Source organism: Chamaea fasciata, unplaced genomic scaffold (genome assembly GCF_029207755.1).
Source record: "Chamaea fasciata isolate MVZ Bird 193981 ecotype frontalis unplaced genomic scaffold, bChaFas1.0.hap1 SCAF_25, whole genome shotgun sequence".
Lineage (NCBI taxonomy): Eukaryota > Metazoa > Chordata > Aves > Passeriformes > Sylviidae > Chamaea > Chamaea fasciata.
The window spans coordinates 2,009,937-2,036,994 of record NW_027094110.1 but is presented as its reverse complement, the minus strand read 5'-3'; the positions used below and the strand labels follow the sequence as shown (position 1 = coordinate 2,036,994).

General features: G+C 61.8%; 1 protein-coding gene across 2 annotated transcripts; it reads left to right on the top strand.

The window, feature by feature from the left end:
- Positions 1-436: 436 nt before the first annotated feature.
- Positions 437-25,747, top strand: TMCC2 (transmembrane and coiled-coil domain family 2). 2 transcript variants are annotated; one of them, XM_066203950.1, is made up of 5 exons: positions 437-668; positions 8,705-9,244; positions 23,422-24,356; positions 24,605-24,740; positions 25,337-25,747. In XM_066203950.1, the coding sequence occupies exons 1-5, from the start codon at positions 498-500 to the stop codon at positions 25,646-25,648; spliced, it is 2,094 nt and encodes a 697-aa protein (XP_066060047.1). In that variant the 5' UTR covers positions 437-497; the 3' UTR covers positions 25,649-25,747. The 2 variants fall into 2 exon arrangements, with proteins under 2 accessions (XP_066060047.1, XP_066060048.1); XM_066203951.1 differs by lacking the exons at positions 437-668; positions 8,705-9,244 and adding an exon at positions 19,497-19,615.
- The last annotated feature ends 1,311 nt before the right edge of the window (positions 25,748-27,058 follow it).

Below are 27,058 nucleotides of genomic sequence, written 5' to 3'. Positions count from 1 at the left end.
CGATGCGTTTTAAAAGGGGCAGCAAAAGGGCAAGGGCGAACGCCGCCCGCCGCTCGCGCATCCCGCGCTGCGCGGAGCGCCTCGGCAGGAGGCGGCGCGCCCGTCCCCAGCCCCGCTCCGCCTCCGCGAATCACCTGCGGCGGCCCCGCCCTTCACGCGCTCTCATTGGTTTATTCCACTCACCGGCGCCGCCCCACGGGCACCTTCCTCCAATCGCCGCGCTAAGCCCCTCCTCCCTCGCTTCGCCATTGGTCAGCGGAGCTGCCCATCAAGCGCGGCGGCGGCGGCGATGCCGGTGCCGGCGGCGGGCGCGGAGCCGCCGCGGCGCGGAGCCGCCGCCCGGCCCGGGCTCGGCGGGGCGGGCGGGCCGGGGCCGCGCAGCCCGCGGGCCCCGCAGCGGCCGCCGGGGCGCCGCCCGCCGCCGCCGCCGCGCCCGTAGGGCATCGCCCCCCCCTCCCCGCGCCAGCCCGGCACGCCGCGGGCACGGCGCTCCCGGGATGAAGCGGTGCCGCTCGGACGAGCTGCAGCAGCCCGAGGAGGATCCCGGCGCCGCGGGGGAGTCGCCCGGTCACGGCGTGATGGAGGGCAAGGCCGGCGAGGCGGCGGCGGCGGCCCCCGAGGCGGGCGCTGTCCCGCCGCCGGCGCGCTCCAAGCCCCCCGATCTGAAGGTGAGCGGCGGGAGCGTCCCGGTGGGATTACGGGGGGCGGGGGAGCGGAAAATCCCGGAGGATTCCCGGTGCTGACCGGTGTGGGGAGAGCCCAGTGGGGTCACCGGAGCCGTGGAGCTCGGGGGTGCCCCCAGCCCCTTCCCCTGGGTCCTACAGGTGTGACCTTGGAGAATGCGGGATGGCTCCTGGACAGGGGCGCTCCGGGATTGGGATCATCCCGGGAATAGCGCGCTCCCGGATGAGGGCACCCCTGGGAATTGGGTGCTCCAGCATCGGGATGCTCCTGGGATGGGGACGGTGCTGTGAACAGAGATCCTGCTGGGATTGGGATGCTCCGGAGATGGGGACGGTCCTACTGGATCCTAGAGGATGAGGATGCTCCAGGGATGCAGACGCTCCTGGGATGAGGATATTGCTGGAATACGATCCTCCTGGGATGAGGATGCTCCTGGGGTCGGGATGGGGCTGGTCCTGCAGTGAGGGATTGGGATTCTCCCGGGATGAAGAAATCCCGGGCTGGGAGCGGGGCTCCGGGGGCTGCAGAGGGGCTGCGCAGATCCCGGGAAATCCCTGCCGGATGCTCCGGGAGGATCCGGGGCTGCGGCAGCGCGGAGTGACGGTGTGGAAATGGCCCCGAGGCTGCTCCTGCCGGGCGAGGAAAACAAACCCCGCGGCACTGCAGCACTGACGGAGCCCGTCCTGGAGGGGGGGAGGATCCGGCCTGACACCGGGCACGGAATTCCCTTGGATTTGGGAATGAAGGAGCTCCGAGCCCCCCCCCACCCCCCACCCCAGGCTGCTCAACAGGGTTGAATTCCCAGCGTGGAACTTCGGGAACGCCGTGGGCAGGGTGGGATGGGCTCAGAGACACCCCGTGCCGGGATGGAGGGGATGATCCCACTCCTGTGCTTTTTTCCCCCTGGGAAAAGCGGGAGACGTCCCTGCTCAGCCGTGGGATCCAGGATGGAGCCAGCCCCTCGCCCTGGCTCAGCCCAGGTGGCCCTGGGGGTGTCACCGGTGTGGTCAAGGTCACGGGGGAGGCGATGGCACTTCCATCCCTTCCAGAAGGGAGATGAAATCCCCGCTCCCGGAGCAAAACTCGGCTGCTTTCAGCACAGGGAGCCCCGTGGCTGCTGCAGGTGACACGTGGGGCCTTCCCCTCCGTGGCCCAGCAGCTCCTGAGGCTCCTTTGGCTTTGCTGCTGCCCCAAAAACAGCTGGAGGGGCCAGGGCCGGGCACAGCCGTGGGCTGGGAGGGTGGCACGGGTTATCCCATGGCAGCTGCGCCTGCCCCTGCATCCCTGGAAGTGTCCAAGGCCAGGCTGGACGGGGCTTGGACACCCTGGGATAAGTGGGAGGTTTCCTGCCCACCCAAATGGGGGTGAGCTGGATGAGTTTTAAGCTCCCCTCCCGGCCAAACCGTTCCATGATTTCCTGATTCTGTAATTCCGTGACCCGTGAGGATTTGGAGCTCAGGGCCGTGCTTGGCTTGGTGGCTCTGGACATCCAAGGTGTTGTTTCCCAGCCCCATCCTCTCTCCATCCCACCTGGGGGCTCAGAGGCTCAGGAAGGGCTGGGAACGTCGGGCAAAAGGAGCTGCAGGATCCCGTGGCTGCTCCCACCAGCCCAAACATTCCAGGGCTGCCACATCCCGCCCGGAGCTGGAGCTGCACAGCCTCATCCAGCAGCAGCATCCGAGGCCGGATAAATGCCCATCGATTTTATCGAGCTGGGCTGTGGTGCCCAGCCGCAGGTTGGCTGCCAGTGCTCACCTTTAATGCGTTTAATTAAGAGGAATCCTCAAACTGGGCAGAGCACGGGGAGAGCCGGGGCCGGCTGCTGCCCGCGGATGCCACGGCGGGCTGGGCGCTGTGCCACGGCCACCACGAGTGGCACCATTGATAAATCCCACTTTTCCTGCCTCAAAACCACTCCGGAGCTGCCGGTGGGGTGGGTTCAAGCTGGTCCTGCTGGCCCTGCTCCGAATCCAGATTCCTGTCCCTGTTAGTGGGAAAAGATCAGAGATTCCTGTCCCTGTTAGTGGGGAGGGATCAGAGATCCCTGTCCCTGTTAGTGGGGAAGGATCAGAGATTCCTGTCCCTGTTAGTGGGGAAGGATCAGAGATCCCTGTCCCCGTGGGTGGGGAGGGATCAGAGATCCCTGTCCCTGTTAGTGGGGAAGGATCAGAGATCCCTGTCCCTGTTAGTGGGGAGGGATCAGAGATTCCTGTCCCTGTTAGTGGGGAAGGATCAGAGATCCCTGTCCCTGTTAGTGGGGAGGGATCAGAGATTCCTGTCCCTGTTAGTGGGGAAGGATCAGAGATCCCTGTCCCCGTGGGTGGGGAGGGATCAGAGATCCCTGTCCCTGTTAGTGGGGAGGGATCAGAGATCCCTGTCCCCATGGATGGGGAAGGATCAGAGATCCCTGTCCCTGTTAGTGGGGAGGGATCAGAGATCCCTGTCCCCATGGATGGGGAAGGATCAGAGATCCCTGTCCCTGTTAGTGGGGAGGGATCAGAGATCCCTGTCCCCATGGATGGGGAAGGATCAGATTCCTGTCCCTGTTAGTGGGGAAGGATCAGAGATCCCTGTCCCTGTGGGTGGGGAAGGATCAGAGATCCCTGTCCCCATGGATGGGGAAGGATCAGAGATCCCTGTCCCCGTGGGTGAGGAGGGATCAGAGATCCCTGTCCCCATGGATGGGGAAGGATCAGAGATCCCTGTTCCTGTGGATGGGGAAGGATCAGAGATCCCTGTCCCCGTGGGTGGGGAGGGATCAGAGTAAACTCTTTGCTGCCCGCTGGAGATGGATTCGAGGTGGCACCCTGGAAACAACAGCCTGCCTGGTGTCACCTCCGTGCCCGAACTCCAGCAGATCCGTGGCAGCTCTCCCTTCCCCAGCCCTGGCTCCGTTAGAGGAAAAAGAGAGGAAAAAATAAGTTCTGGCAAGGAGCAAAGCTGGTGTGTGACAGCTCAGCTCAGGAATCCGTCGGTGGCAGGGAATTCTGCAGGAGTGATGGGACCCGTCCAAAAGCCTGCATCCCAAACTGCCGCCTTTCCTGAGCCAAGGGTTTTCCCTGGGTCTCTGTTTTCTCTCTGTTTTCCCTGGGTCTGTTTTCCCTGGATCTGTTTCCCCTGGATCTCTGTTTTCTCTGGGTCTCTGTTTTCTCCCTGTTTTCCCTGGGTCTGTTTTCTCTGGATCTCTGGTTTTCCTGGATCCCTGTTTTCCCCAGCAGCCTGACCCAGCCCAGGGCTGAAGCCTGACCCCGTTCCCATCTCCAGGTTGACAATTTTGGTTTTGGCGGCTCCTGAGCCCAGGAGAGGCCAGCAGGGATCCCGAGGCGTTGGCCTCATGCCTCCCCTGTTCCCAGCCCCACTCCCGGGCACCTCATTCCCTGCCATTCCCGGACCATTCCCACTCCCGGGCCGCTCATTCCCAGCCCATTCCCACTCCCGGGCAGCTCATTCCCTGCCGTTCCCGGACCATTCCCACTCCCGGGCAGCTCATTCCCTGCCATTCCCAGCCCATTCCCACTCCCGGGCAGCTCATTCCCAGCCCATTCCCACTCCCGGGCAGCTCATTCCCAGCCCATTCCCACTCCCGGGCCGCTCATTCCCTGCCATTCCCGGACCATTCCCACTCCCGGGCAGCTCATTCCCTGCCATTCCCAGCCCATTCCCGCTCCCGGGCCGCTCATTCCCTGCCGTTCCCCACCCCGGGGCCGCGCATCCCGTTGCTCCCGGCGCGTTCCCGGGGCCGCCGGGCTGGCGGCGGTGCCCTGCCCACCGTGACTCACGTTTGTCACATGTCGCCGCCGCTCTCTCGCTGTCCCCGGAGGAGCAGCGGCTGTGGGGGAGTGTGCTCGGTTTGCCAGTTGGGAACATCCAGACGTTTTCCCTGGAGTTTGTGGCAGCGGGAGGAGCGGGAGTTTGGGATGCTGCGAGAGCAGGGGCTGAGCTGGGCTGGGTGTCACCGCCCGGGGACAGCTCTGTCCCCGTCCCCCGGCCTGGCTGGAGGGCGCCGGGGGGTGGCAGGAGCCCCTTGGTCCTTCCAGAGGAGAATCGGCTGGAAAAGGAGCAGCGGGATTGGAAAAACCCACACAGGATCTGCCGGGATCCTGCTGCTGTTTGGGGGGGGGCTGTGGCCTTCCCCCCGTGCCCTAAAATATGGGATGGGGTGGGATGGGATGGGATGGAGTGGGAAAGGATGAGGGTTCCCTTGTGCCCTAAAATATGGGATGGGGTGGGATGGGATGGGATGGAGTGGGAAAGGATGAGGGTTCCCTTGTGCCCTAAAATATGGGATGGAATGGGATGAGACTTCCCCCTGTGCCCTAAAATATGGGATGGGATGGGATGGGATGGGATGGGATGGGATGGGATGGGATGGGATGGGATGGGATGGGATGGGATGGGATGGGAAAGGATGAGATTTCCCTTTGTGCCCTAAAATATGGGATGGGATGGGAAAGGATGAGATTTCCCTTTGTGCCCTAAAATATGGGTTTGGATGAGATGAGATGGAGTGGGGTGGGAAGGGTTGAAACTTCCCCCTGTGCCCTAAAATATGGGATGGGATGGAATGGGATGGGATAGAATGGAATGGAATGGAATGGAATGGAATGGAATGGAATGGAATGGAATGGAATGGAATGGAATGGAATGGAATGGAATGGAATGGAAAGGGAAGGGATGAGACTTCCCTCTGTGCCCTAAAACATGGGATGGGGTGGGATGGGAAGGGATGAGACTTCCCCCCGTGTTTGTGCCAATGCTCCAAAGAGCCGTAGAGCCCTGGCTGGAGCCTCTGGGCGGGCCGGGGGTTAATCAATCATTAATGATCCCAAACAGTCCAGCAGGATTTGGCAGCTCGGGGCCGTGCTGGGAGGTCGTGGCAACCAGATCCTCTCCTTCTGCGTCCGTCTGAAAGCCGAGGAAGGGGTTTGGGTGTCGGGGAGTCGTTTCCGCAGGAGCTGGGAGGTTTCAGCAGGAAAGCCACCCTGGAGAGCCTGGCACAGAGCGTGGAGGGTCCACCACAAAACCCTCATCCCAATCCCGTTTTTCCTGCCAAAGTTTGGGGCTAAAATGGGATTTTTCCAGCTCTTCTCGGTGCAGCGGGACCTGGAGCTGGGGCTTTGAAGCCCCATAAAAAAAAAAAACAAAAAACAAGTCCCCACAGCCAAGCAGGAGAGCCTGGCTGAGCTGAGGAAAAAGTATTAAAAAAATAAAGATATTTTGGGATTCACCTCGGTGTTTTACAGCTGTCCACGCTGGGAAATTAATCCGTGTGCATTGCCTGGGTTAGTGAGCAGCGGCTGCTCCAAAATAGCCTCTGCTCCGAGCCACCGGCGGTTCAGTGCCAGGAAAATGCCTCTGCTTTGGAACACCCTGGGAAAAAAACCAAAAACCCCCGTGAGAACAGAGCTTTTCCAGCAGCACAGGGCTCGGCTGTGGCCACCACTCGCAGCTCTTTAAAGCAGCCGCATTCCTGAGCTGGAATTCCGTGGGTTCCAGCCGGGAGAAGCACAACTGGGATCTCTCCTTGCTCCCCTGGTTTGTTTTTCCCCCCCGTGCAGATCCCGTGCCTTCCCCGAGCCCGTGAAAGCCTCTTTCAGGAAAACTTGGAAAGGGCCCGAGGGGAGTTTTGTTTGAAAAGGTGAAATTTCAGCTCAGCCGGAGCTGTCGAAGCCCCGAGGGCATCTGGCTCCCAAAAAACCTCCCCTCCTTTCCTGCCAGCTCCGCTTTTAGTTCGTTTTTTCAGTTCCTTTTTCACTCCTCGGACCCTCTGCAGCTCTGGCCGTGCCCTCCACGGCAGGAATCCGGGGCTTTGGGAGCTCTTCCCTCTCCAGTGCTGCCTCTGTTTCCATAGAGACCCTATAAATAGAGTCAAATTTAAATCGTTGTTTCCTCAAGAAAGCGATCCGGCACCGGAGCGGCGTTACGTGGTTCCCAGGAGGGACCTGGAGGGACGGAGCTTCGCCCCGTGGATGGCTCAGGGACGGGTGGAAGGCTTTGCCTGCAGGGTCTGGGGACGCGGGGTCCCACTGCTGGCTCCTGGGCCGTGTCCCGCGTCTGGTGGGAGGGATGGGTTTGGATTTTTGTCCGGGAATTTTAGGGGAAGGAGCCCGCTCTCTAGGGCCACGAGCTCCTCCTCTGTCTGGAGGTCACGTCTGGAATGTCACAGCTGTTCCAAAATCCCGACTTTTTGCCTCGGGGGCTCTGAGGAGCTCCAGGTTCCTGCTGGTTTGGGAACAGGAATGAATGTCACGGGAACAGCACCCCCGGGGACAGTCCCTGCTGCAGGGGAGCAGAGATGGCCCTGGGGACAGTCCCTGCTGCAGGGGAGCAGAGATGGCCCTGGGGACAGCCCTGCTGCAGGGTGGCACAGCCGCGGTGGCCCTGGGGACAGTCCCTGCTGCAGGGTGGCACAGCCGCGGTGGCCCTGGGGACAGTCCCTGCTGCAGGGTGGCACAGCCGCGGTGGCCTTGGGGACAGCCCTGCTGCAGGGTGGCACAGCCACGGTGGCCCTGGGGACAGTCCTGCTGCAGGAGAGCAGAGGTGGCCCTGGGGACAGTCCCTGCTGCAGGGTGGCACAGCCGCGGTGGCCTTGGGGACAGTCCTGCTGCAGGGTGGCACAGCCGCGGTGGCCTTGGGGACAGTCCTGCTGCAGGGTGGCACAGCCGCGGTGGCCCTGGGGACAGTCCCCGCTGCAGGGTGGCACAGCCGCGGTGGCCCTGGGGACAGTCCTGCTGCAGGGTGGCACAGCCGCGGTGGCCTTGGGGACAGTCCTGCTGCAGGGTGGCACAGCTGACCCTGGGGACAGTCCTGCTGCAGGGTGGCACAGCCGCGGTGGCCCTGGGGACAGTCCCTGCTGCAGGGTGGCACAGCCGCGGTGGCCTTGGGGACAGTCCTGCTGCAGGGTGGCACAGCCGCGGTGGCCCTGGGGACAGTCCCTGCTGCAGGGTGGCACAGCCGCGGTGGCCCTGGGGACAGTCCTGCTGCAGGGTGGCACAGCTGACCCTGGGGACAGTCCTGCTGCAGGGTGGCACAGCCGCGGTGGCCCTGGGGACAGTCCCTGCTGCAGGGTGGCACAGCCGCGGTGGCCCTGGGGACAGTCCTGCTGCAGGGTGGCACAGCCGCGGTGGCCCTGGGGACAGTCCCTGCTGCAGGGTGGCACAGCCGCGGTGGCCCTGGGGACAGTCCCTGCTGCAGGGTGGCACAGCCGCGGTGGCCCTGGGGACAGTCCCTGCTGCAGGGTGGCACAGCCGCGGTGGCCCTGGGGACAGTCCCTGCTGCAGGGTGGCACAGCCGCGGTGGCCTTGGGGACAGCCCTGCTGCAGGGTGGCACAGCCACGGTGGCCCTGGCTGTCAGCAGGGTCAGCACTGGCGTCCTCACAGGACAGATCCCGGCCAGGACTGTGCCCTGTGTTCTGCCAGGGGCTGCTCCAGGAGGGAGAGGATGTTTTTTCTTATCCCAAATCCTTTCTTCGCTGCCTGGGAGCCGTGCTGGAGCAGGGTCTGGGATTTGGGATGCTCCGAGCCCTTTGGCAATGCAGGAAGTTGCTGCTCCCTGATCCACCTGGCACAGCGGATTGTGGAGGGCACGCGGCCAAAATCTCCCGGGATGCAAATCTGGGTTTTCCAGTGGATCCCCGGATTTCCAGCGGCTGCAGGGAGCCCTGGCCAGGCTGCCCTGGCTCTAATCGGGAGCAGGATCTGTTCCACCATCCATATTCATGATTCCCCCATGGCCCAGCAGCCACCCTGATTCCCTCCCGGGTGTTTCCTGGGAATGTGGGATCCAACATTTCCACTACAGTTCCGTAATTCCCAGGCACTAATATTTAACACTTCCAGTGTAAATGTTCCCATCTCGCACTAAGTGCTGGCAGCAGGGATTGTTCCCCAGATCCCTCTGGGCTGCTCCAGGAGATCCCTCTGGAAGCATTCCAGAGCTTTGGTTTGAGTTCGGGATGAGCGTGGGCACCACCCCCCGGCTGATAAACAGCCCCCATTCCCCCTCCTTGTTTTTCTGCAGAAAATCCAGCAGCTCTCCGAGGGCTCCATGTTCGGCCACGGCCTGAAGCACCTTTTCCACAGCCGCCGGCGCTCTCGGGAGCGGGAGCAGCAGCAGCAGCAGAGCTCGCAGGACTCGGGGCCGCCGGCGGGGCCACCGACGGGGCCACCGGCGCCGCACGGCGCCTCGGACCACGAGTCCCCGGACGAGAAGGAACGTTCCCCGGAGATGCACCGCGTGTCCTACGCCGTGTCCCTGCACGACCTCCCGGCCCGGCCCACCGCCTTCAACCGCGTGCTGCAGCAGATCCGCTCGCGGCCGTCCATCAAGCGCGGCACCAGCCTGCACGGCGCCGGCCGCCGCGCCAAGAGCGGCTCGCTGGAGCCCCAGAAGGGCAGCCCCCACCTGGGCCGCAGAGCCCCCCAGGACAGCGGCCTCACGGCCATCCTGCACCAGCACCAGGGCAGGCCCAGGTCGTCGTCCACCACGGACACGGCCATCCTGCTGGCCGAGAGCGGCGCCGTCTACCTGCTGGCCGAGGACGCAGAGGGGCTGGACAAGGTAGGGATGGGGCGGCTGGAGGGGGTGGGTGTCGCTGTAGAGCACGAGAAAAGCACTCCAAATGTTTCAGACAGCAAAGAGCTTTATTTTCTACCTCTTGCTGCCTTTCATAAGGTGTTCTGATACAGAGTTAGTTCTTGCTGCCTTTTATAAAGTGTTCTGATACGGACTTAGTTCTTGCTGCCTTTTATAAGGTGTTCCCATACAGACTGAACGTGGTCGGTGAATAGGAGCGACGCCTCTCTGATCCCACTAGAGAAACAGCAAAACAGCACCTGGAGCAAGATTGTTGTGAGGAAGGAGAGTTGTTGGCCGAGATTGTTTTGAGAAGAAACTTCCTCGAGAAGTTTTTTCCTTGGGGAAAAAGTCGGCAGCTGCTAGCGGGCTGAAAAATCTCTCGGACCCAGAAATGTCAGGCCCACGGGGTGAGGGAGGCAAAGGGGGTTGTTCTGGGGGGTCTGGAGGGGTTTTGTGGCTCTGCACAGCTCCCTGGTGGGGCGCAGGTAGGAAAGTTGGGTTAGGACATCACCTTAATCTGTGCCTCCAGAGGTTTGGGATGAGAGGACATCACCTTAATCTGTATCAGATTAAAATCAGCAGGAATTCCTTCCCATAAATGGGGCTTAGGCACTGGAAGGGGCTGCCCAGGGAGGTTTGGAGTCCCCATCCCTGGATGTGGCACTCAGTGCTCCAGGAGGGGACTGGGCACAGCTGGGACTCGATGACCCCAGAGGGATTTTGCCGCCTCAGTGATCCTGGGATTCCGTGGCTTCCCCTGGCTTGGGGAGCACGAGAGCAGAGTGGGGAGCCCCAGGGCAGGACTGGGTGCAGAGCACCCCAAAATCCCCTGGGGATGAGGTTGTTGGGGCGGTGCTGGTGGCACCGGGCGGTGGGCAGGGACCCACTCCGGTCTGGAGCTGCTGGAATTGAGGCTTCTCTCACGGGCAGCTCAAGGCAGGGACACAATTCTCCCAGAGTGGGATTTGAGGGATAAAAAGAGGCCCTTGAGGGACAAAAAGAGGCCCTGGCATGACTCTGTTCCCTTGGGATGGGGGATCCAAAGGCCCCTCCAGGCTCAGCCGGGCAGCTGCGATTTGCTCCCATCCCGAGTGATTTCGAAACCAGCCCGTGCCAGGCTGGTGGGCAGGATGGTGTTTCCATCTAGTGTTTAGTGCCATTAATTATGCACCAGCCCAATTAGCACATGCTGGGTTCAAGGGACAGGCACCGAGAGGGGCTGGGGGGGATTTTCCCTCTTGGCTTCTCCCGCTGACCTCCGGAACTTTGGGGGGCTCCACACCCTGAAGCTGCTCCCTGCAGCTCTCGGGGAAACGAGGATCCTTCTTTTCGTGTTTTTAGTTCACCAGCAGCGAGTTGGAGAAGCTTGGGATGGGGAGGTGGCCGGGCAGGGTCTAGCAGGGACGTGGGAATGTGTTCCCAGAGGATAAAAGTGTCCCTGTGCCAGCAGCTGTCCCAGGAGCTGCCCAGAGTCTCCCCTCCCCAAATCAGAGCAGCCCAACCCTTCCCTGCCAGTCCCTGGAATGTCCCAAGTGGTGCAGGAGCAGCAGGTTGTTCATTTGAGCATCTGCAGCCAGAATTTCTCCCTGATGGGCTGTTGTGGGACGTGGCCGGTGGCACTGCAAGGATCCCAATCCCACGATTTGGGATCGTGGCCAAAGCCTCGATCCCAACTGGCACAGAAACATCCAGAGCGGGTCCGTGTCCACTCCCAGCCCAGAAAGGGGATGAATAATTAACTGCATATGACACAAAGAGCAATCAGAAGAGAGACAACACCTTTGTGAGGCAGTGGAAAAATAACTTATTTAGAGAAACACGAGCCAGGCGATATTCCCGAGCCGGATTGTTTTTCCAGGAGCCCTCAGGAAGGCCTCAGGAGCCTCCTGCCTGCAGCCAAGCAGCTCCTTTTCCTCAGGGATGGGCTCCAGAGGGGGGGCTTGGCGTCATCCCTGCCTTGTCCCCAGGGATCTGGCACCTCCTCCCTGTTTCCCGTCCCTTTGGGAGCCCCATGGGATGCTCGGGGCTCCTGGGAAAGGGATATTTCCCACACACACACACACACACACAAATTTCACAGTGAATTTTCCACCCCTTCCATGAGGAGCACGCTGGGTGGGACCCTCGTGGGATGGCTCAGTCTCAGCAAGGGCTTTTCGAACAGCCATTGGTGACTTTTTGGGGTTCTTTTTTTCCTTTTGTTTTTTAAATTTTTTAATTCGTTAAGCTCCTGCAGTTCTGCCTTCCCATTTCCTGCACTGGTTGCTCACCCCGTGGACCCTGCCCAAGGCCTGGCATAGGAAATTCCTCCTCCTTGCAGCCCGTAATTCCCTCCAGGAGCAGCCTGTGGTGACAGGGGACATCCAGAGGGGCTCCAGGGGGTCAGTGGGGCCGTGGAACCCTCTGGGAATTCGGTGCTGGGTGCCGGTTCTGGCTGGGGTTTGTGGTTCACCCCAAAAGCTGCGCTGCCAAGGGGTCACCCCCACCTGGGGGTCCCACACTGGGGACAGACCTTCCTTTGCAGGTCAGGTGTTTGTGATTTTCCCTCTCCCCAGCCTTCCACACCCCGCCCCGTTCCCACCTTGTGCGGGATGAGTTTGGGATGAGCTGGCCGTGCCCGGGGTCCTGCTGGCAGCTCAGGAACCAGGGTTTGGCTGCTGCTTCTGCTCCAAGAGCTGTGGGGCTGCCTCTGCTGTGCAGGCAAGGGGCTCCTGGCTGGAGGAGCTCCTTCCTCAGGGCCGTGAGCATCCCTGCGTCCCAAAAATCCGCTCTTGTGTGTCCCACGGAGCTCTGAGCTATAGGAGCTCCCTTCTCAGGGCCGGGAGCATCCCTGCATCCCAAAAATCCCATCCTGTGTGTCACACGGAGCTCCTGGCTGGAGGAGCTCCTTTGCTGGGGGCCGTGAGCATCCCTGCATCCCAAAAATCCGCTCTCATGTGTGTCCCACGGAGCTCCTGGCTGGAGGAGCTCCTTCCTCAGGACCGGGAGCATCCCTGTGTCCTAAAAATCCGCTCTTGTGTGTCCCACGGAGCTCTGAGCTATAGGAGCTCCCTTCTCAGGGCTGGGAGCATCCCTGCATCCCAAAAATCCGCTCTCATGTGTGTCCCACGGAGCTCTGAGCTACAGGAGCTCCCTCCTCAGGGCCGGGAGCATCCCTACATGCCAAACATCCCATCCTGTGTGTCACACGGAGCTCCTGGCTGCAGGAGCTCCTTCCTTGGGGCCACGAGTTCCAGCAGCCAGGAGCATCCCAAAAATCCTCTCTGCCATGAGTCCCACGGAGCTCCGAGCTTCAGGAGCTCTTTCCCTGCGGGCCGGGAGCATCCCTGCATCCCAAAACTCTGCTCTCCTGTGTGTCCCACGGAGCTCCTGGCTGGAGGATCTCCTTCCCCGGGGCCGGGATCATCCCTGCATCCCAAAAATCTCCTGTCCCGCGTGTCCCCCGTCCAGCTCTGAGCTGCAGGAGCTGCTTCCCCGGGGGCCGAGAGCATCCCCGCATCCCAAAAATCCTCTCTCCCGTGTGTCCCACGGTGCTCCTGGCTGGAGGATCTCCTTCCCCGGGTCTCCACCACCCTCCCGGAGCTCGCTCTGCTTTTCCCCGGGGCGGCTCATTCGGGGCGCACCCGCCGTGCCGGGAGCGGCGCTCGCCGCGGGGCCGTGCCGGGGGCACGTGTGACAGCGGCACCGCCGGTCGGGGCCGTGCCGGGGGCACGTGTGACAGCGGCACCGCCGGTCGGGGCCGGGGGGAGGCGGCAGCGGCAGCAGCGAGGGCGCACGGCGCCGGGAGCGTGCTGGGGAAGCTTTCTCTCCTGATCTCCCTAATCTCCTGCTGGTGACCCGCCAGGCAGAGGCGGGCGCGCACACACACACACACACACACACACACACGCGGGAATTAGCGGGTGCAGAGCCCGGCAGCGGCGGCCGGGGTTGTCCCCGCAGCCCCCCGCGGCCGCGGCCGGGGCTCGGGCGGTGCTGGCGGGGCAGAGCAGCGTCCCCGGGGGCCCGCGCTCCCCGGCGGGGCGGCCGGAGCTGGAGCGGGGCGGGCGCGGGGTGCTGTGCCTGGTGCTGCCCGGGAGCTGCACGGACTGCGGGGACTGCGGCATGGTGCACGTCCAGGTGAGAGCGCGGGGGCGCGGGGCGGGCGGCGGGACCCCCGGAGATGGGGTGTGGGGGGGAGCGGGGAGAGCGGCGGGGCCGGTGGCCGTTAGAGGGCGGCGTCACCGCGGCGGGGCCGCTGGCCGGCCGTCTGTCCGTCTGTCCCTATGTCCGTCTGTCCCTCTGTCCATATATCCGTCCCTCTGTCCAGCCGTCTGTCCGTCTGTCCCTGTGTCTGGCTGTCCGTGTGTCTGTCTGCCCCTCTGTCCGCGTGTCTGTCTGCCCCTCTCTCCGTCTGTCCGTCTGTCCCTGTGTCTGGCTGTCCCTGTGTCTGCCTGTCCCTGTGTCCGCCTGTCCCTGTGTCTGGCTGTCCGTCCCTCCGTCCATCTGTCCGTCCGTCCGTGTGTCCGCCTCTCCGTGTGTCTGTCCTCTTGTCCGCCTGTCCGTGTGCCCGTCCCTCTGTCTGCCTGTCTGTCTGTCTGTCCGGCCGTCTGTCCGTGCTCGCGGCCGCCTTCTCCCCGCGCGTCCCCGAGGGGCGGACCCGTCCCGGGTGTCGCCAGTGCCGGTTCTCGGCCCGCCCCGGACCCGCCGAGTGTCCCCCGCGGGTCGGACCGTGCCGGGCTCGCTGCTGCCCTCGGTGTCCCTGGGCAAGTGACAGCGCCAGCTGCCACCGCTGGCCGTGTCCCCCCCCCCCGTGTCCGTGCCCCTCCCGGAGCAGATGCTTCTCCTGTGAGGCACTGGGGGCACGGGGGAGGCCGGAGGGGGGCTTCCTGCCACACCTCAGCCCGGCTCCTCAGCCCTGAGCCCCCCGTTTTTATGGGATCACAACCCAAACGTGCCGTTCCCCTGCTCCAAACTCCTCTCTCCGTGCCCCTGTCCCTGTCCTGGGGGGTGTCCCGGGGGGTGACCTGTCCCCACGGCCCCGGCCGTGCTGCGGTGCTGCCTCAAGGGCATCAGCCCTCGGCACCCAGGGCGGGATTCATCCCGCTAAATTTAGCTTCCCCCCGGGTCAGTGGCTATATCAGGGCCCGAGGGATTACAGGGAGAAACCCAGAGTTCCCGGGGTGGCCCGTGGGGACAGAGGGGTTTGCGGTGGCTCAGGGGTGTCAGGGAGGTTTCCTGTCCCCTGCCCAGGCTCTGCTCCCTGCCTGGGGCACGGCCAGCTCGGCCCCGGCTCCCTCCTGCCATCCAGGATGTGGTTTGTCCCTCCTGCAGTTCCAGTTTCGCGGCCTCAGTCAGCGGCTGGGACAGGGACATTCCTCTTGTCCCCACATCTCAGCCCGGGCGGAATTCCCCCAGGCTGCCTCAGTTTCCCCGGCGGGAATCCTGAGCCAGCCCATCCGTGAGTTTGCTGAAGTGTCTTGGATTCTCTCGGGAAGATTTTCTGACACATCCAGTTAAAATGCCGGGGAAGGAGGTGAAGCCGGCAAAAGGGAACAGAGGGAGGGGTGTAAAGCTGCCCTCCCTGCACCCCCCAGCCCCTGGGACGTCCCTTCGGATCCCAGGGGCTGAGCTGGGCAGCACCGGGGTGCAGAGACCCTAAAAACGCCAGGGGTGTTGGGGAAGAATTCCTGACCTGGAGCAGTTCCTGGAGGAAGGAGACCCTACAAATGCCAGGGGTATTTAGGGGGGAATTCCTGAGCTGGACCAATTCCTGGAGATAGAAGACCCTAAAAACGCCAAGGGTTTTGGGGGGGAATTCCTGACCTGGGCCAATTCCTGGAGGAAGGAGACCTTAAAAATGCCAGGGGTTTTAAGAGGGGGAATTCCTGATCTGGACCAATTCCTAAAGGACGGAGACCCTACAAATGCCAGGGGTTTTAAGGGGGGAATTCCTGATCTGGACCAATTCCTGGAGGAAGGAGACCCTAAAAACGCCAGGGGTGGGGTTTTTTCTTTTTTGGGAGGTACTCCTGACCTGGTCCAATTCCTGGAGGAAAGACACCCTACAAAATGCCAGATTTTTTTTTTGGGGGGGGGTGGAACTCCTGAGCTGTAACTGGAGCTGTGAGAGTCCAGGTGAGCTCCCACTCCCCACCTCCCTCTCCCCACGTGTGGCAAGGGGGGATGAGTGTGTGAGGCCGGGCTGGTGCTGGAAGCTCCTTCCCGCACTCCCCGTTGGGATGAGCAGCTTGGGAACGAGCAGATAATAGCTGGGGAAGACAAAGACGCCCGAGATTGCTGCTTAATTAATTCTAGGAGGAGAGGAATATCAGACTGTGCTACTGATTCACCCCTCGTGAAGACATCGTGTTCCTCAGCCTGGGTGACATATGGCTGTTGATTGCAGCCCACCAGCAGCTCCCGCTCCCGGCAGGCAGCGCCGCGGTCCCGGGGGATTTGGGGGTGGATGCCCAGGGTGCAGGGCAGGATTCGGGCTGCGGGGTTGGTGTCCGTGCCGTGATCTCTCCGGGTCGTCCCTGCTGCTCTGGGCTGGGAGCAGGGTTTGGCTCCGGAGTGTGGATGAGGGTCGTGTTTGTGGGTGAGGGCTGTGCCTCGGCCTCTCCCTGCTTCTCCCTCGAATCCTCTGTGCAGAATCTCCCAAAAATCCTCCCCTCCTGGCTGCACAAACCCTGCTGGAGGTGCTGAGCTGCTGCGTGGCTTTAGTGCCGTGTCGGGGTCACTCCCTCCGGCATAAACAACAACGGGAATTTTTTCCAAATATTCCCCAAGCGTTGGCAGGGCCCTGAATGGCTTCACCCACGAGGGCCGGTCACTGGATTGTCCCTTCAGAGCTGTCCCTTGCGAGCCCAGGGCACGAGGGGCAGTCCCGGGCTGGAGGATGTGGTGTGGAATTAGGAAACGCCGGGTTCCGCACGGCGTGGGCGGGCAAGGAGACCCAGCGACTTCCCGAAGGAAAAACCCCGGGATTTTTTCCATCTGTACCACTGCTCTTCAGCAGTGCCCTGAGCGAGCGCCGTGGGATGGTGGCACCGTCCCAGCCCCGACGATGGGCACTGGGAACAGTTTGTTTGTTCCCTTTGGGAAGCGCTCGCTCGGCGGTGCCGTTTGTTCTCCCGGCACAGTTGGAGGGTTGGGATCGGCCCCGTGGCACCCGGCCTGTTCCTGCTCCCCCCCCGGGCTCCCCCCGGCCTGTGCTGCTCCTTCTTGGCAGCCCTGGAGCCTCCTGTGCCAATCCTCTGCCCCTGGCGCTCCTCGGCCATGAGGGAGGGAGAGGATCCGGCGGCTTCCCGCGGCTCCGGCAGGAGCGTCCCTCCCAAACCCTGCCCCGGGAAAAGGACACTGCTCCTGAATCCTCTGCTGGGTGTCTCTGTGAGTATCCCGCTCCCCTGCTGCCCTGCTTTCCAGGCGAGGATTTGGGATGCGCAGGGATAAAGGGGTGAGGAGCAGGGTGGGACCTGCAGGAGGAGGCGCAGAGGCCGTTTGCTCCCAGACCCCAAATCCACTCGGGAATGGGAGGCTGAGGAGCAGTGGGTTTGGCAGATCTCCTCCTGTATCAGCATCCCAATAACCCAGGTGTTGTTTTCCCGGCCCTGTCCAGGAGGGGTTCCTGCTGGATTTAATTCCTGCTTCTCTGGGCTAAGCCCAGCCCCAAAGCAAAGCCCGAGCCCCAAACCTGCCCCATATTTTTGTGGCAGCACGAGGGGACCCTCCTGGTGCTCAGCCCAAGGCTTTGGAGCTGGATCCCGCCCACACCTGCCGTGATTTTGTGGAAAATCCCGGGTTTTTCTTTGCATGGGAGCTGGCATTTCTTTCGAAATTTGCCTGGTACAGTCAGGCCTGAAAACCAACTGCCGGGGGCAGAGGGATGATGGGGAGTCTGACACCGACCCCTCGGGTAAATTCCCTTGCACAGCTCCCGGTTTTCCCATGCCAGGAGGGGGTTTTGCATCCCGCGGAAGGGAGTCTGGGCCCTGGGGAGGGGAGATGCTGCCCCACTGCTCCGCCCTGCTCGCTCATCGGCGGCTGCTCCTTGTTGTTTGCAATGGTTTCTTGGCCTTTCCCTCGTGCTGGGGAGCCGGGAGCAGGTGTTTTCCTGGGAATCCAGCACCTGAGGTTCTCAATAAAATCACAGAAACGCTCTCCAGGGCTCGTTTCAGCAGGCTGCCAGCACCGGCTCGTCCTGAACATCCCAAACTTTATCAGCCCGGCCTCGCTCCATCAATTCCATTTGATTTTCCATCAAAATGGAAAATCAGCTCCACTTTCCTCTGGGAAATTCCCGCTCCTCCATTTTTTTCCCCAAGGCCAGCAGCAGGGTTTGTGGGGGGCTCTGAGCCGGCAGGGGCTGCGGGGGACATCGTGGGTGGGTCAAACACTCCCCTCCCAGCCCCACAAACCACGGGGAGGGGAAGCAGAAGGGCTGCAGGGTCATCCCCAGCGCCTTAAAGAGGGAAATGGCCAGCAGGAAGGGTGCTTTCCACAGCGTCCCGTGCGGCTGCGGGACCTTCCTGCCCTGCTGAGGCAGCAGAAGAGCCATGGGAAGTGACCTCTGCCTGCCGTGCTCAAAGCAGAAGTGATGCCCTGGCAGATAGCAGAACCGGGCTGCCCGTCCCGTTCCTCTGCCCCGTGTCACGCCTGAGGCACCCACGGCCTGGCCGGGCTGCCCCGTCCTGCCCCGGCCCCGCAGGGATGGGCCACGAGCGCTGCCAGCCCCGGGGACAGCGCTGCGGTGTCACCTCCCGGTCCCCGCGGCAACGTGTGGCAGCGACAGGCGGCTCTGCCCCGTGCTCACCCTGCCCCGCCACGGCTGGGCGCCCCATGGGAGGCACGGCTGGGTTTGGGTGGAATTTCCAGGGAATCTGCGTGTCCCTGGGATGGCAGCTGGGGCTGGAGGGGGACGAGGGTTTTGGTGCTTGGCAGATTCATGGATTGAGCAGTGCCGGGCTGCCCCAGCTCTGCTCTCTGTCCCTCCTCACAGCGGGCACAGAGCTGCCCCAGGGGGGCCTGGCAGTGCTCTGCCAGGGCACAGGGGGTGTGGGGACAGCCCTGGGGACGGTGGCAGTGTCAGGCTGAGCGGGGCTGGGTGTGGGGACAGCCCTGGGGACGGTGGCAGTGCCAGGCTGAGCGGGGCTGGGTGTGGGGACAGCCCTGGGGACGGTGGCAGTGCCAGGCTGAGCTCAGTGTGGGAGCAGCACAGGCTGCCCCATCACCCATTACTGGGGCACGCTCGGCTCATGGGTCCTGCACCATTCCAAGGCTGCCTGCAAACACTTCCTAAAAGTGCTGGTGGGGTTTTTGAGGAACAACTAAAGCGGAGAGCTGCCCGGGAGCCCGGCTCAGCCAGCCTGCTGCCCGTGGCCACGGTGGGGTGGAGGTTTCAGACACCACGGGCGCTTTGCTGTGGCTCCGGGTTCCCATTCTTGCCTCCCCAGATTGCTCAGAGCCACCAGCCCTGCTCGGGGCAGCCCCACAGCTCGAACACTCAAGCTGGGGTCCCCTCGGTGCGTCCCCAGCTCCGCTGGCCTGGCAGAAACGCAGCTGAGCCTGCTCAGGGCCATCCCTCCTTTTTCCATCCGTGCTGGCTGACGCCTTGGGAGCTGCTGTGAGTCCCCTCGCCGGGCTCTGGGCAGTGCTGGATGTGTTTTCCCGTGGCGCAGTGGGGTCAGTGCCACCCCCACGCTCACGGGGTGACAGGGGCACATCCAAGACACCTCCTGGAGTGGCTCATTCCCGGTTTTTACCTCCCTCAGCCTGCCCAGCTCCTTGCTCGATGACAGGATTTTTTTATTTCCCCCCCCCCCCCGACTGTTTTCCACTCTCGTTTTTCCTCTCTGGATGCCTCCCCCTGCCTCTCCCCGGCTTTTTGCGTCCCCGCTCTGTGACACAGCAGATGACAGGAGCCCGTCCCGACCTCCTGCGTCAGGGCACAGGCAGCGTATGGGGCTGGAGGCGTGTGAATATCCCGGCACGGGGACGAGGGGGGTTTTGCGTTACAGCCCTGAAAGCTCGGGAGCTGTAAACAGCTCGGGCAGATTTCCTGAGTCGGCAATCCCGCCGCAGCCAGCGCCTCCGTCCCTGCGCGCCGGGAACGCGCCGGGAACGCGCCGGGAGCACCCCGGGACCCTCCGGGGACACAGGCCCAGCCCTGACGGGGTCTGCAGGAGGCTTCTCCTCCTCCTCCCTCCCTGCTGCTGCCCCAAAACTTCACTGCTGCCTTCCCTGGGCGGGAGCCCTGCCATGGCAGCCGGCGCTGCCCGGGTGGCCCTGCCAGCCTCGGGGACACGGCGGGGACACGGCCGGACAGCCCGCGCCAACTAGCCCCGGGGCACCCCAGCCCTGCCCGCCATGGAGGTAGGTCCTGGCAGCTTTTAGGGGTTCGGGTGAGATGACGGGGAGGAGGATGATGGTGGGCAGAGAGACCCACGGGGGGTTTGGGTTCCTCGGGGAGTGAAAGCAGAGGGTGAAGCCCCCCGGCGCCGTCCGTGCCGGGTGGGAAACTCAGCTGCAGCTGGAAGCCCGAACGTTAATCCCTGCGTTATGTAAGGAAAATTGTTGTCAGGCTGGGCGGCGAGTGCAGGGAGCTGCTGGCAGCCCCTTGTGCCCATCCAGGGGTGGCACGGAGGGGGACACGGCGCTGCCAGCCCCGGGCGCTGCTGCGGGCTCGGGAGGAGGCTGGGAACTGTGAGTCAGGGCTCCTGCTGCTATTTTCAACACCTGGGGTGGGTCTGGTGGGAATAACAGCTCAGCTCGGGGAGGCACAGGGCCGGGAGCCCGTGTGGGGACGGGGACAGGGCTCTTGGGGTGCCCCCAGTGACACCAGGCAGTCACCGGCTCGGGGGATGCTGTGGCGGAAAAACGCTCTGAGGAACGGGGAAAACACGAAATAACCATCCCCAAATCCTCCTCCTCACATCCGCCGCACACCTGCGTTTCTGTGCTGGCCTGGTGGCTTCTCCCTGGTGGCATTCCACTGTCACCGAGTGCCACAGGCACGGTGACACTTGTGCTGCAGCAGAGCTGACGGATCGGGGCAGCAGCTCCCTGGATCTGCCCTGGATTTGCCATCAGGGGCACTTGCTCTTGTTTTTTCCGTGCCGGAAGGTGCTCGTGGTCCTTCCCCGGGATGTTTTGTCCCCGTGGTGGATTCCGGCCAGGAGTCACGGTGACACTTTGTAGGGACAGTCGTGGCTCGGGGTGGACGCAGCCACGGCTCATCCCCGGCGCTTCCCAGTGGGATGGAGGGCAGGGAAGACAGAGTAACTCAGGGGGTGATGTCAGTGCCTCCAGAATGTGCCTCTGAACTTTGCAATAATTGTGCAATTTCCTAAGAACGGAACTAAATCCAGGCGTGGATGTGCTGGGACAACCACAGCCCCGAGGTGGGGACACAACCCGGAGCTGGGGGCACATCCCCAAGGTGAGGACACATCCTCGAGGTGAGGACACATCCCCAAGGTGGGGACACATCCCCGAGGTGGGGACACATCCCCGAGGTGCTCACCTGCCACCTGGGCTCAGCCCTCTCCGCCCCGCAGCGCCGAATAACCCCAGCATTGCATAATGCTGCCGGGCCCATGGCCCTGTAAGCGCCGTTTGCTCAGCTCATTAGCTCGAGCCTTTTGCATATCTCAGCTCTCCTGGGCTCAGCTCCGGGCGATGAGAATAATTTTGCCTCCCCTCCTCGTCCTGCATTCCTCCCGCATCCCACATCAGCCCCGGGCTCTGCCCTCGCGGCCTGCCTGGAAAAAACGAGCTCGGGGAAAACAGCGTTTTGGTGGGGATGAGGATATTTTGTTTCATCTGGTGCCTACCAGCGGGTTTGCTGCATGTAGGGAAAGTGTGGCTTTTCCTAATCCCCCCGGTAAATCCCCTGCACAGTCGTTCGGGCTCGCTGGGATTTAGCAGGCAGGGGGCTGGTAATGCTCCAGGGATCCACATTGTATTTTTTTTTTTTTGATTTTTGGGAAGGGGGAGGTTGTTTTCCAAGCAGTGACCTGGTGTGTCTCCCCCAGGATGTCTCCCCTGCCCATCCCAGAGGTAATCCCGTGGATAAATCCTGGAATTACAGGGTGGCGTGGGTTAGGAGGGACCGTAAACCCCATCCAGTTCCACGGGCAGGGACGCCTTTCAGCCTTGGACACTTCCACAGATTCTCTGGGATCTCCATCTCACCACCCTCACAGCCAGGAATTCCTTCCCAAAATCCCATCTAAGCCTCCTCTTTTCCAACCCTAAAGATTGCCTTTACAGAGGGCAGCTCCCTTTTTGGAAACAAAAAGTTGGAGCAACTTTTCCCCTCCGCTCCCCAGCGGGTGTTTCCCGTCCGGGCCTCTCCAGAGCTGCCTTTTCCTTCGCCATGGTCACTTTTTCCCTTCTCTGTCCAGGGAGTTGCACATCTGGGCAAAAAGTCTGCTTCCTGCTGTTGCTGATTTCTGCCTGGTGATAAGACACTGAAGCAAAACCCTCCGTGGAGGGCCCGGCCTAAAAATAGCCTGGAAGCGGGGTCCAAAAACCACAAGATTGTCGTGACTTCACTTTTATTTTTTAAAAAAACAAATTGCCACTCCAGACAGAGTGAGTCCGGCCTTTTGCTCTCATCCTCTGGCCCTTGCTCCATCACTGCTGCGGTGAGGAGACGGGAAAAGCTTTGGGGGGAAGCTGAGGTGAAATCCCAACACCCCCAGACTCCCAGCGGGACACGGAAAAAACAGGGAAAAGAGGAGATGGGAGGGAATAAACAGGAGAGCCCTGGCTTTTTCCAAGCCCCTGCTGCAGATGGGAGCGTTCCCCGGCAGCATCTTGAGAGAACATTGCTCCCTCTTCCCCCCTGCGTTTCCTGGGGATAACACACTCCCAAGCAATGATCCCGCAGCTTTATCCCTATTAAAGGGTCATTCGGGGGGAAAGCGGGGTGGAAATGAGAAATTATTCAGCTCTGCCGGGAGTATTTAACTTTCCAGCAGCTCTTAATTAGAAGCCAGGAGCCATTTACAGTACCGGGGGGGAGGTTTTGCATAAGAATCTGCATAGAAAAGCCGGCAACTGGGAAGACTTAGGGATTGTTTGTTTTTCCCCCCGACTGGCCAAGCAGCACGTCCAGGTTGGAGAGCACGAGGCAGGGCCCGGGTTGCAGCCCAGGCTCTGCAAGTGTGGCTCCAGGAGAGTGATTTCCTCTCCCAAAGCTCCGGTTTTGCCATCTGGAAAACGGAATTCTGGCGTTTGTCCCAATTTCCTGCGGTGGCAGCTGGTGTTTGCAAGAGGAGCTTGGCACTGCCAGGTGGGGGAGAGTGGAGAAGCAGAGCAGTCCCTGCACCTGCGGCTCTGGGAGCGGGAGCTGTTCCCAGATCCGCCAAAAACTGGGATTAAGGCAGTTCCTCTTGGGCTGGGCAGCTTTGGGCTGTGTCCTGGCTGAAAGCAGGGCCGGGATACCTCTGGGTTGCTCAATCCTCGTGCTCTCTGCTGGTTTGGGGAGAGATTCCATGATGAATCCTGGTTTTCCTCACTCCTTTTTCCTGCCCGGCTGGAGAAATCCCATCTCCCACCTGTGCGCGAGGTGAGGGCGGAAAAGGAGAGCCAGTGGCTGCTCCTTGCCGAATTCCAGCCCTGAATCCCTGCTGTGCTCTTTTACTGGTGGGATCAACCGGTGTGTTCCTGGGATTCCAGCAGTGCTGGCGTGGCTGGGAAATCTCCAAACCAAGAGCAAAACTCCCCACCTTCTCCGGTTCGTTATTCTCCTGCCCAGTCCTCACCTCTTCCCTCCCATCCCTGGGTTGGTTCGGTTTTTCTTTTCCTCCCTCCCCTGAGCATCCCCTGTCGATGGATGGACACGGAAAGAAGGACACCTACTGAGTGAGCGTCGGGGCAAAAGAGAAGAAGGTTTGAGATTTTGATTTATATAGTCTTTGGAATTTCATCAGGGATTGGGGGGACGAGGTTAACACTTCTCTGACCGCCCTGGTCAACCCAGAAGTCCATCAGTTTGTCCCTCCCCCTGGAAAGGAACTTATTATTTACAAAACATCATTCTTCGTTGATTTTACAATTCATACAAAAGCTCCAGTAGAAATGCAAAAAAACATCAGGAGGCTAAAAAAGAATATCCAATCAACAACCCCCTTTCCTTTTTTTTTTTTTTTTCCCTTCTTCCCCACGTCCAGCTGGACAAGGGCGACGTGAGCACCCTGAACCTGCCCCCGGGCGCCGGGCACGGCGACGCCGACGGCCCCGTGTGCCTGGACGTGCCCGATGGCACGCCCGACCCTCACCGCACCAAAGCCGCCATCGAGCACCTGCACCAGAAGATCCTCAAGATCACGGAGCAGATCAAGATCGAGCAGGAGGCGCGGGACGACAACGTGGCCGAGTACCTGAAGCTGGCCAACAACGCCGACAAGCAGCAGGCGTCGCGCATCAAGCAGGTGTTCGAGAAGAAGAACCAGAAGTCGGCGCAGACCATCGCGCAGCTGCACAAGAAGCTGGAGCACTACCACAAGAAGCTGAAGGAGATCGAGCAGAACGGGCCCTCCCGCCAGCCCAAGGATGTTTTCCGGGACATGCACCAAGGGCTGAAGGACGTGGGCGCCAACGTGCGCTCCAGCATCAGCGGCTTCAGCGGCGGCGTGGTGGAAGGGGTCAAGGGCGGCCTGTCGGGGCTGTCGCAGGCCACCCACACGGCCGTGGTGTCCAAGCCGCGCGAGTTCGCCAGCCTGATCCGCAACAAGTTCGGCAGCGCCGACAACATCGCGCACCTGAAGGACACGCTGGACGACGGGCACCCCGAGGAGGCGTCGCGGGCGCTCAGCGGCAGCGCCACGCTGGTGTCCAGCCCCAAGTACGGCAGCGACGACGAGTGCTCCAGCGCCACCTCGGGCTCCGCCGCCGGCAGCAACTCCGGGGCCGGGCCCGGAGGGTTGGGCAGCCCCAAGTCCAACACGCTGGACAGCCACCACAACAACTTCGACACCATCCTGGAGGAGCTGCGGGAGATCAAGGACAGCCAGTCGCACCTGGAGGACTCCATGGAGGACCTCAAGGCGCAGCTGCAGCGGGATTACACCTACATGACGCAGTGCTTGCAGGAGGAGCGCTACAGGTGAGGGACGGGAGGGTGACAGGGGAGGTGTCACCTGAGGGTGGCTCTTTGGGGACCCCCAGCTGCCCTCCTGGGCTTGTCCAGCCAGGAGACACGGGGAGCTGCAGCCCTCCTCAGTGCCAGACCTCTGTGGAGGACCTGGAGATGTTTTCCCCCAAGCAGGGGAGGGTGGCAGGGGCTGGGTGGTGTCCCCAGTGCCCAGGGCTGGTGGCTCTTGGGGACACGTCCCAGCCCGGTGCCCTGCGTAGGTACGAGCGCCTGGAGGAGCAGCTGAACGACCTGACGGAGCTGCACCAGAACGAGATGACCAACCTGAAGCAGGAGCTGGCCAGCATGGAGGAGAAGGTGGCCTACCAGTCCTACGAGAGGGCCCGGGACATCCAGGTGAGGCTGTGGGCAGGGCTCAGGCCCGCCCTGCTCCCTCCAGCCACGGGGCGAGGGCTGGGCAGGAGGGGGGGGACACTGGGGTCCCTTCTCCTGCACCCTCCAGGGGAGGTTCTGCCTGTGCTGCTGTCACAGCAAGAGGCAGGTGACCAAACCATGTCCCCAAAGCCAGGCAATCCCAGAGCGGTGTAACCCACAGCCCTTGGGGACTTTAAAAATCACCCAGTCACGGGCAGGGACACCTTCCACTATCCCAGGCTGCTCCAGCCTGGCCTGGGACTCTTCCAGCAGCCACAGATTCTCTGGGAATTCCACCCCAGGGCTTCCCCACCCTCACAGGGAGGAATTTCATCCCAATATCCCACCTAAGGGGTTCATAATCTGCCGCTCGCCCTTGTGCCGTCACTCCCGCTCCCCTGCACGCAGCGGGTCCCCTGCTCTGCTCCACCTGGGCGAGCACAGCCGTGCCAAGCCACCCGCGGGCCCCACAGACAGAACAAAAACTGCCCAGCAGCAAACCCCGACAGCACCAGGGAGTCCCCAAAACCCTCAGGGGACAGCCCTGGACCCGCTGCCACCTCCGTCCCCTTTGTCAGGAGGCCGTGGAGTCGTGCCTGACGCGGGTGACCAAGCTGGAGCTGCAGCAGCAGCAGCAGCAGGTGGTGCAGCTGGAAGGGGTGGAGAACGCCAACGCCCGGGCCCTGCTGGGCAAGTTCATCAACGTCATCCTGGCCCTGATGGCCGTGCTGCTCGTCTTCGTCTCCACCATCGCCAACTTCATCACGCCGCTCATGAAGACCCGCATGCGCATCCTCAGCACCGCCCTGCTCGTCCTCTTCCTCCTCTTCCTCTGGAAGCACTGGGACTCCATCAGCTACTTCCTGGAGCACGTCCTGCTCCCCAGCTGATCCAGCCGAGCCCCGGGGGGGTTTTGTTTCCCGATGAGGAAGAGGGACAGAGGAGGAGGATGAAGGTCCGAAGCCTTCTCTCAACACGCTCGGTTTGCGGCTGCTTTCCCGGCCCTCCACGGAAAATCACTTGGATCTGGGATCCGTCGGCCCTCTGGGATGTTTGGGAAGGGTGGGATGGGGAGCGAGGAGGAGTTTTTGGAAAGCACTGGTGATTTCTGGTTGGGTTTTTTTGTTTTTTTTTTTTTTTTTTCCTAAGGGGTTTTTGGGTGTTTTTTTTTTTTTTAAAGGTCATCATGAATTCCCCGCGGGAAGGAGATCTTCTCCAGGGGTCTTCAGTTGGTGGGAAGGATTGAGCTGGACCAAAGCTGGCTCTGGGAGAACTTCCAGCAGGGACAGGAGAGGAGGAGAGGGGGCTTCACTGGGGCAGCATTTTCCCTTTCGGCCTCGACGAACCGAGGCGGCAAAAAAAAAAAAAAAAAGATCCTGGGACGGAGAAAAAAGCAAAGCAGGTGGAGACAGAGAGAGCGGGGCCAGGACACACCCAGCAGGACACACACGTCCCACCAGGCTCTGCCACCACCCAGCCAGGACACAGCGGGGCTGTGACACCTCCCAGTGTCCCCACACAGGGGCTGGGCACACCCGGGGGGGGTCAGCACCACCCCCTGCGCCGGTTCCATCTCCTGACTTCCCAACTCTCTGGCTTTAGTTGGTCTCTCGAGGGACACCTGGAGCTGTCCAGCCTCTGCCCCCGTGTCGTGCGTGTGCGTGTGTGCGTGTGTGTGTGCGGTTTTTAATTTAATTCCAGACTCTTGTTTCCATTTTGTGAATCAAAAGCCGGTGGGGCAGGGGGAGGAGGAGGAGGAGGAGGAGGATGAGGAGGGAGCAGCAGCTGCCCCCTCAGCCCCAGCCCAGAGCACAGCATGCTGTCTCGGATGGTTCTTAAATTATTTCATACCTATATATTTATGTAATATATCTATATACACACACACATATATATATAAATATATATATAAAATACCTGCACAGTCAGGGCTTCCTCTGGTGCAGCTGCTCCACTCGCTTTGAAACCCTGAACCGCTCGGCCTCAGGTGAGAGTTTGGGAAACCCTGAACCGCTCGGCCTCAGGTGAGAGTTTGGGAAACCCTGAACCTTTTCAGTGGTGATTCCCAGGGCTGGCACAGGGCGTTTCGGGAGGGTCGAGGGTCACTCTGCCACCCCCTCGGTGCTCCCAGGGCCAAGCCGAGCCCTGCTGTGGCCTCACTTCGGGGTCCCTGCATCCCCTCTTGATGATAAAGGTTTGATATCAAAGATAAGGCTGAGCAGAGCCCCAGGGCAGGAGCAGGGCCGTGCCCAGGTGGGATGCACAGATTTTTGTGGAGATTCCCTGGAGCTCCCGTTGCT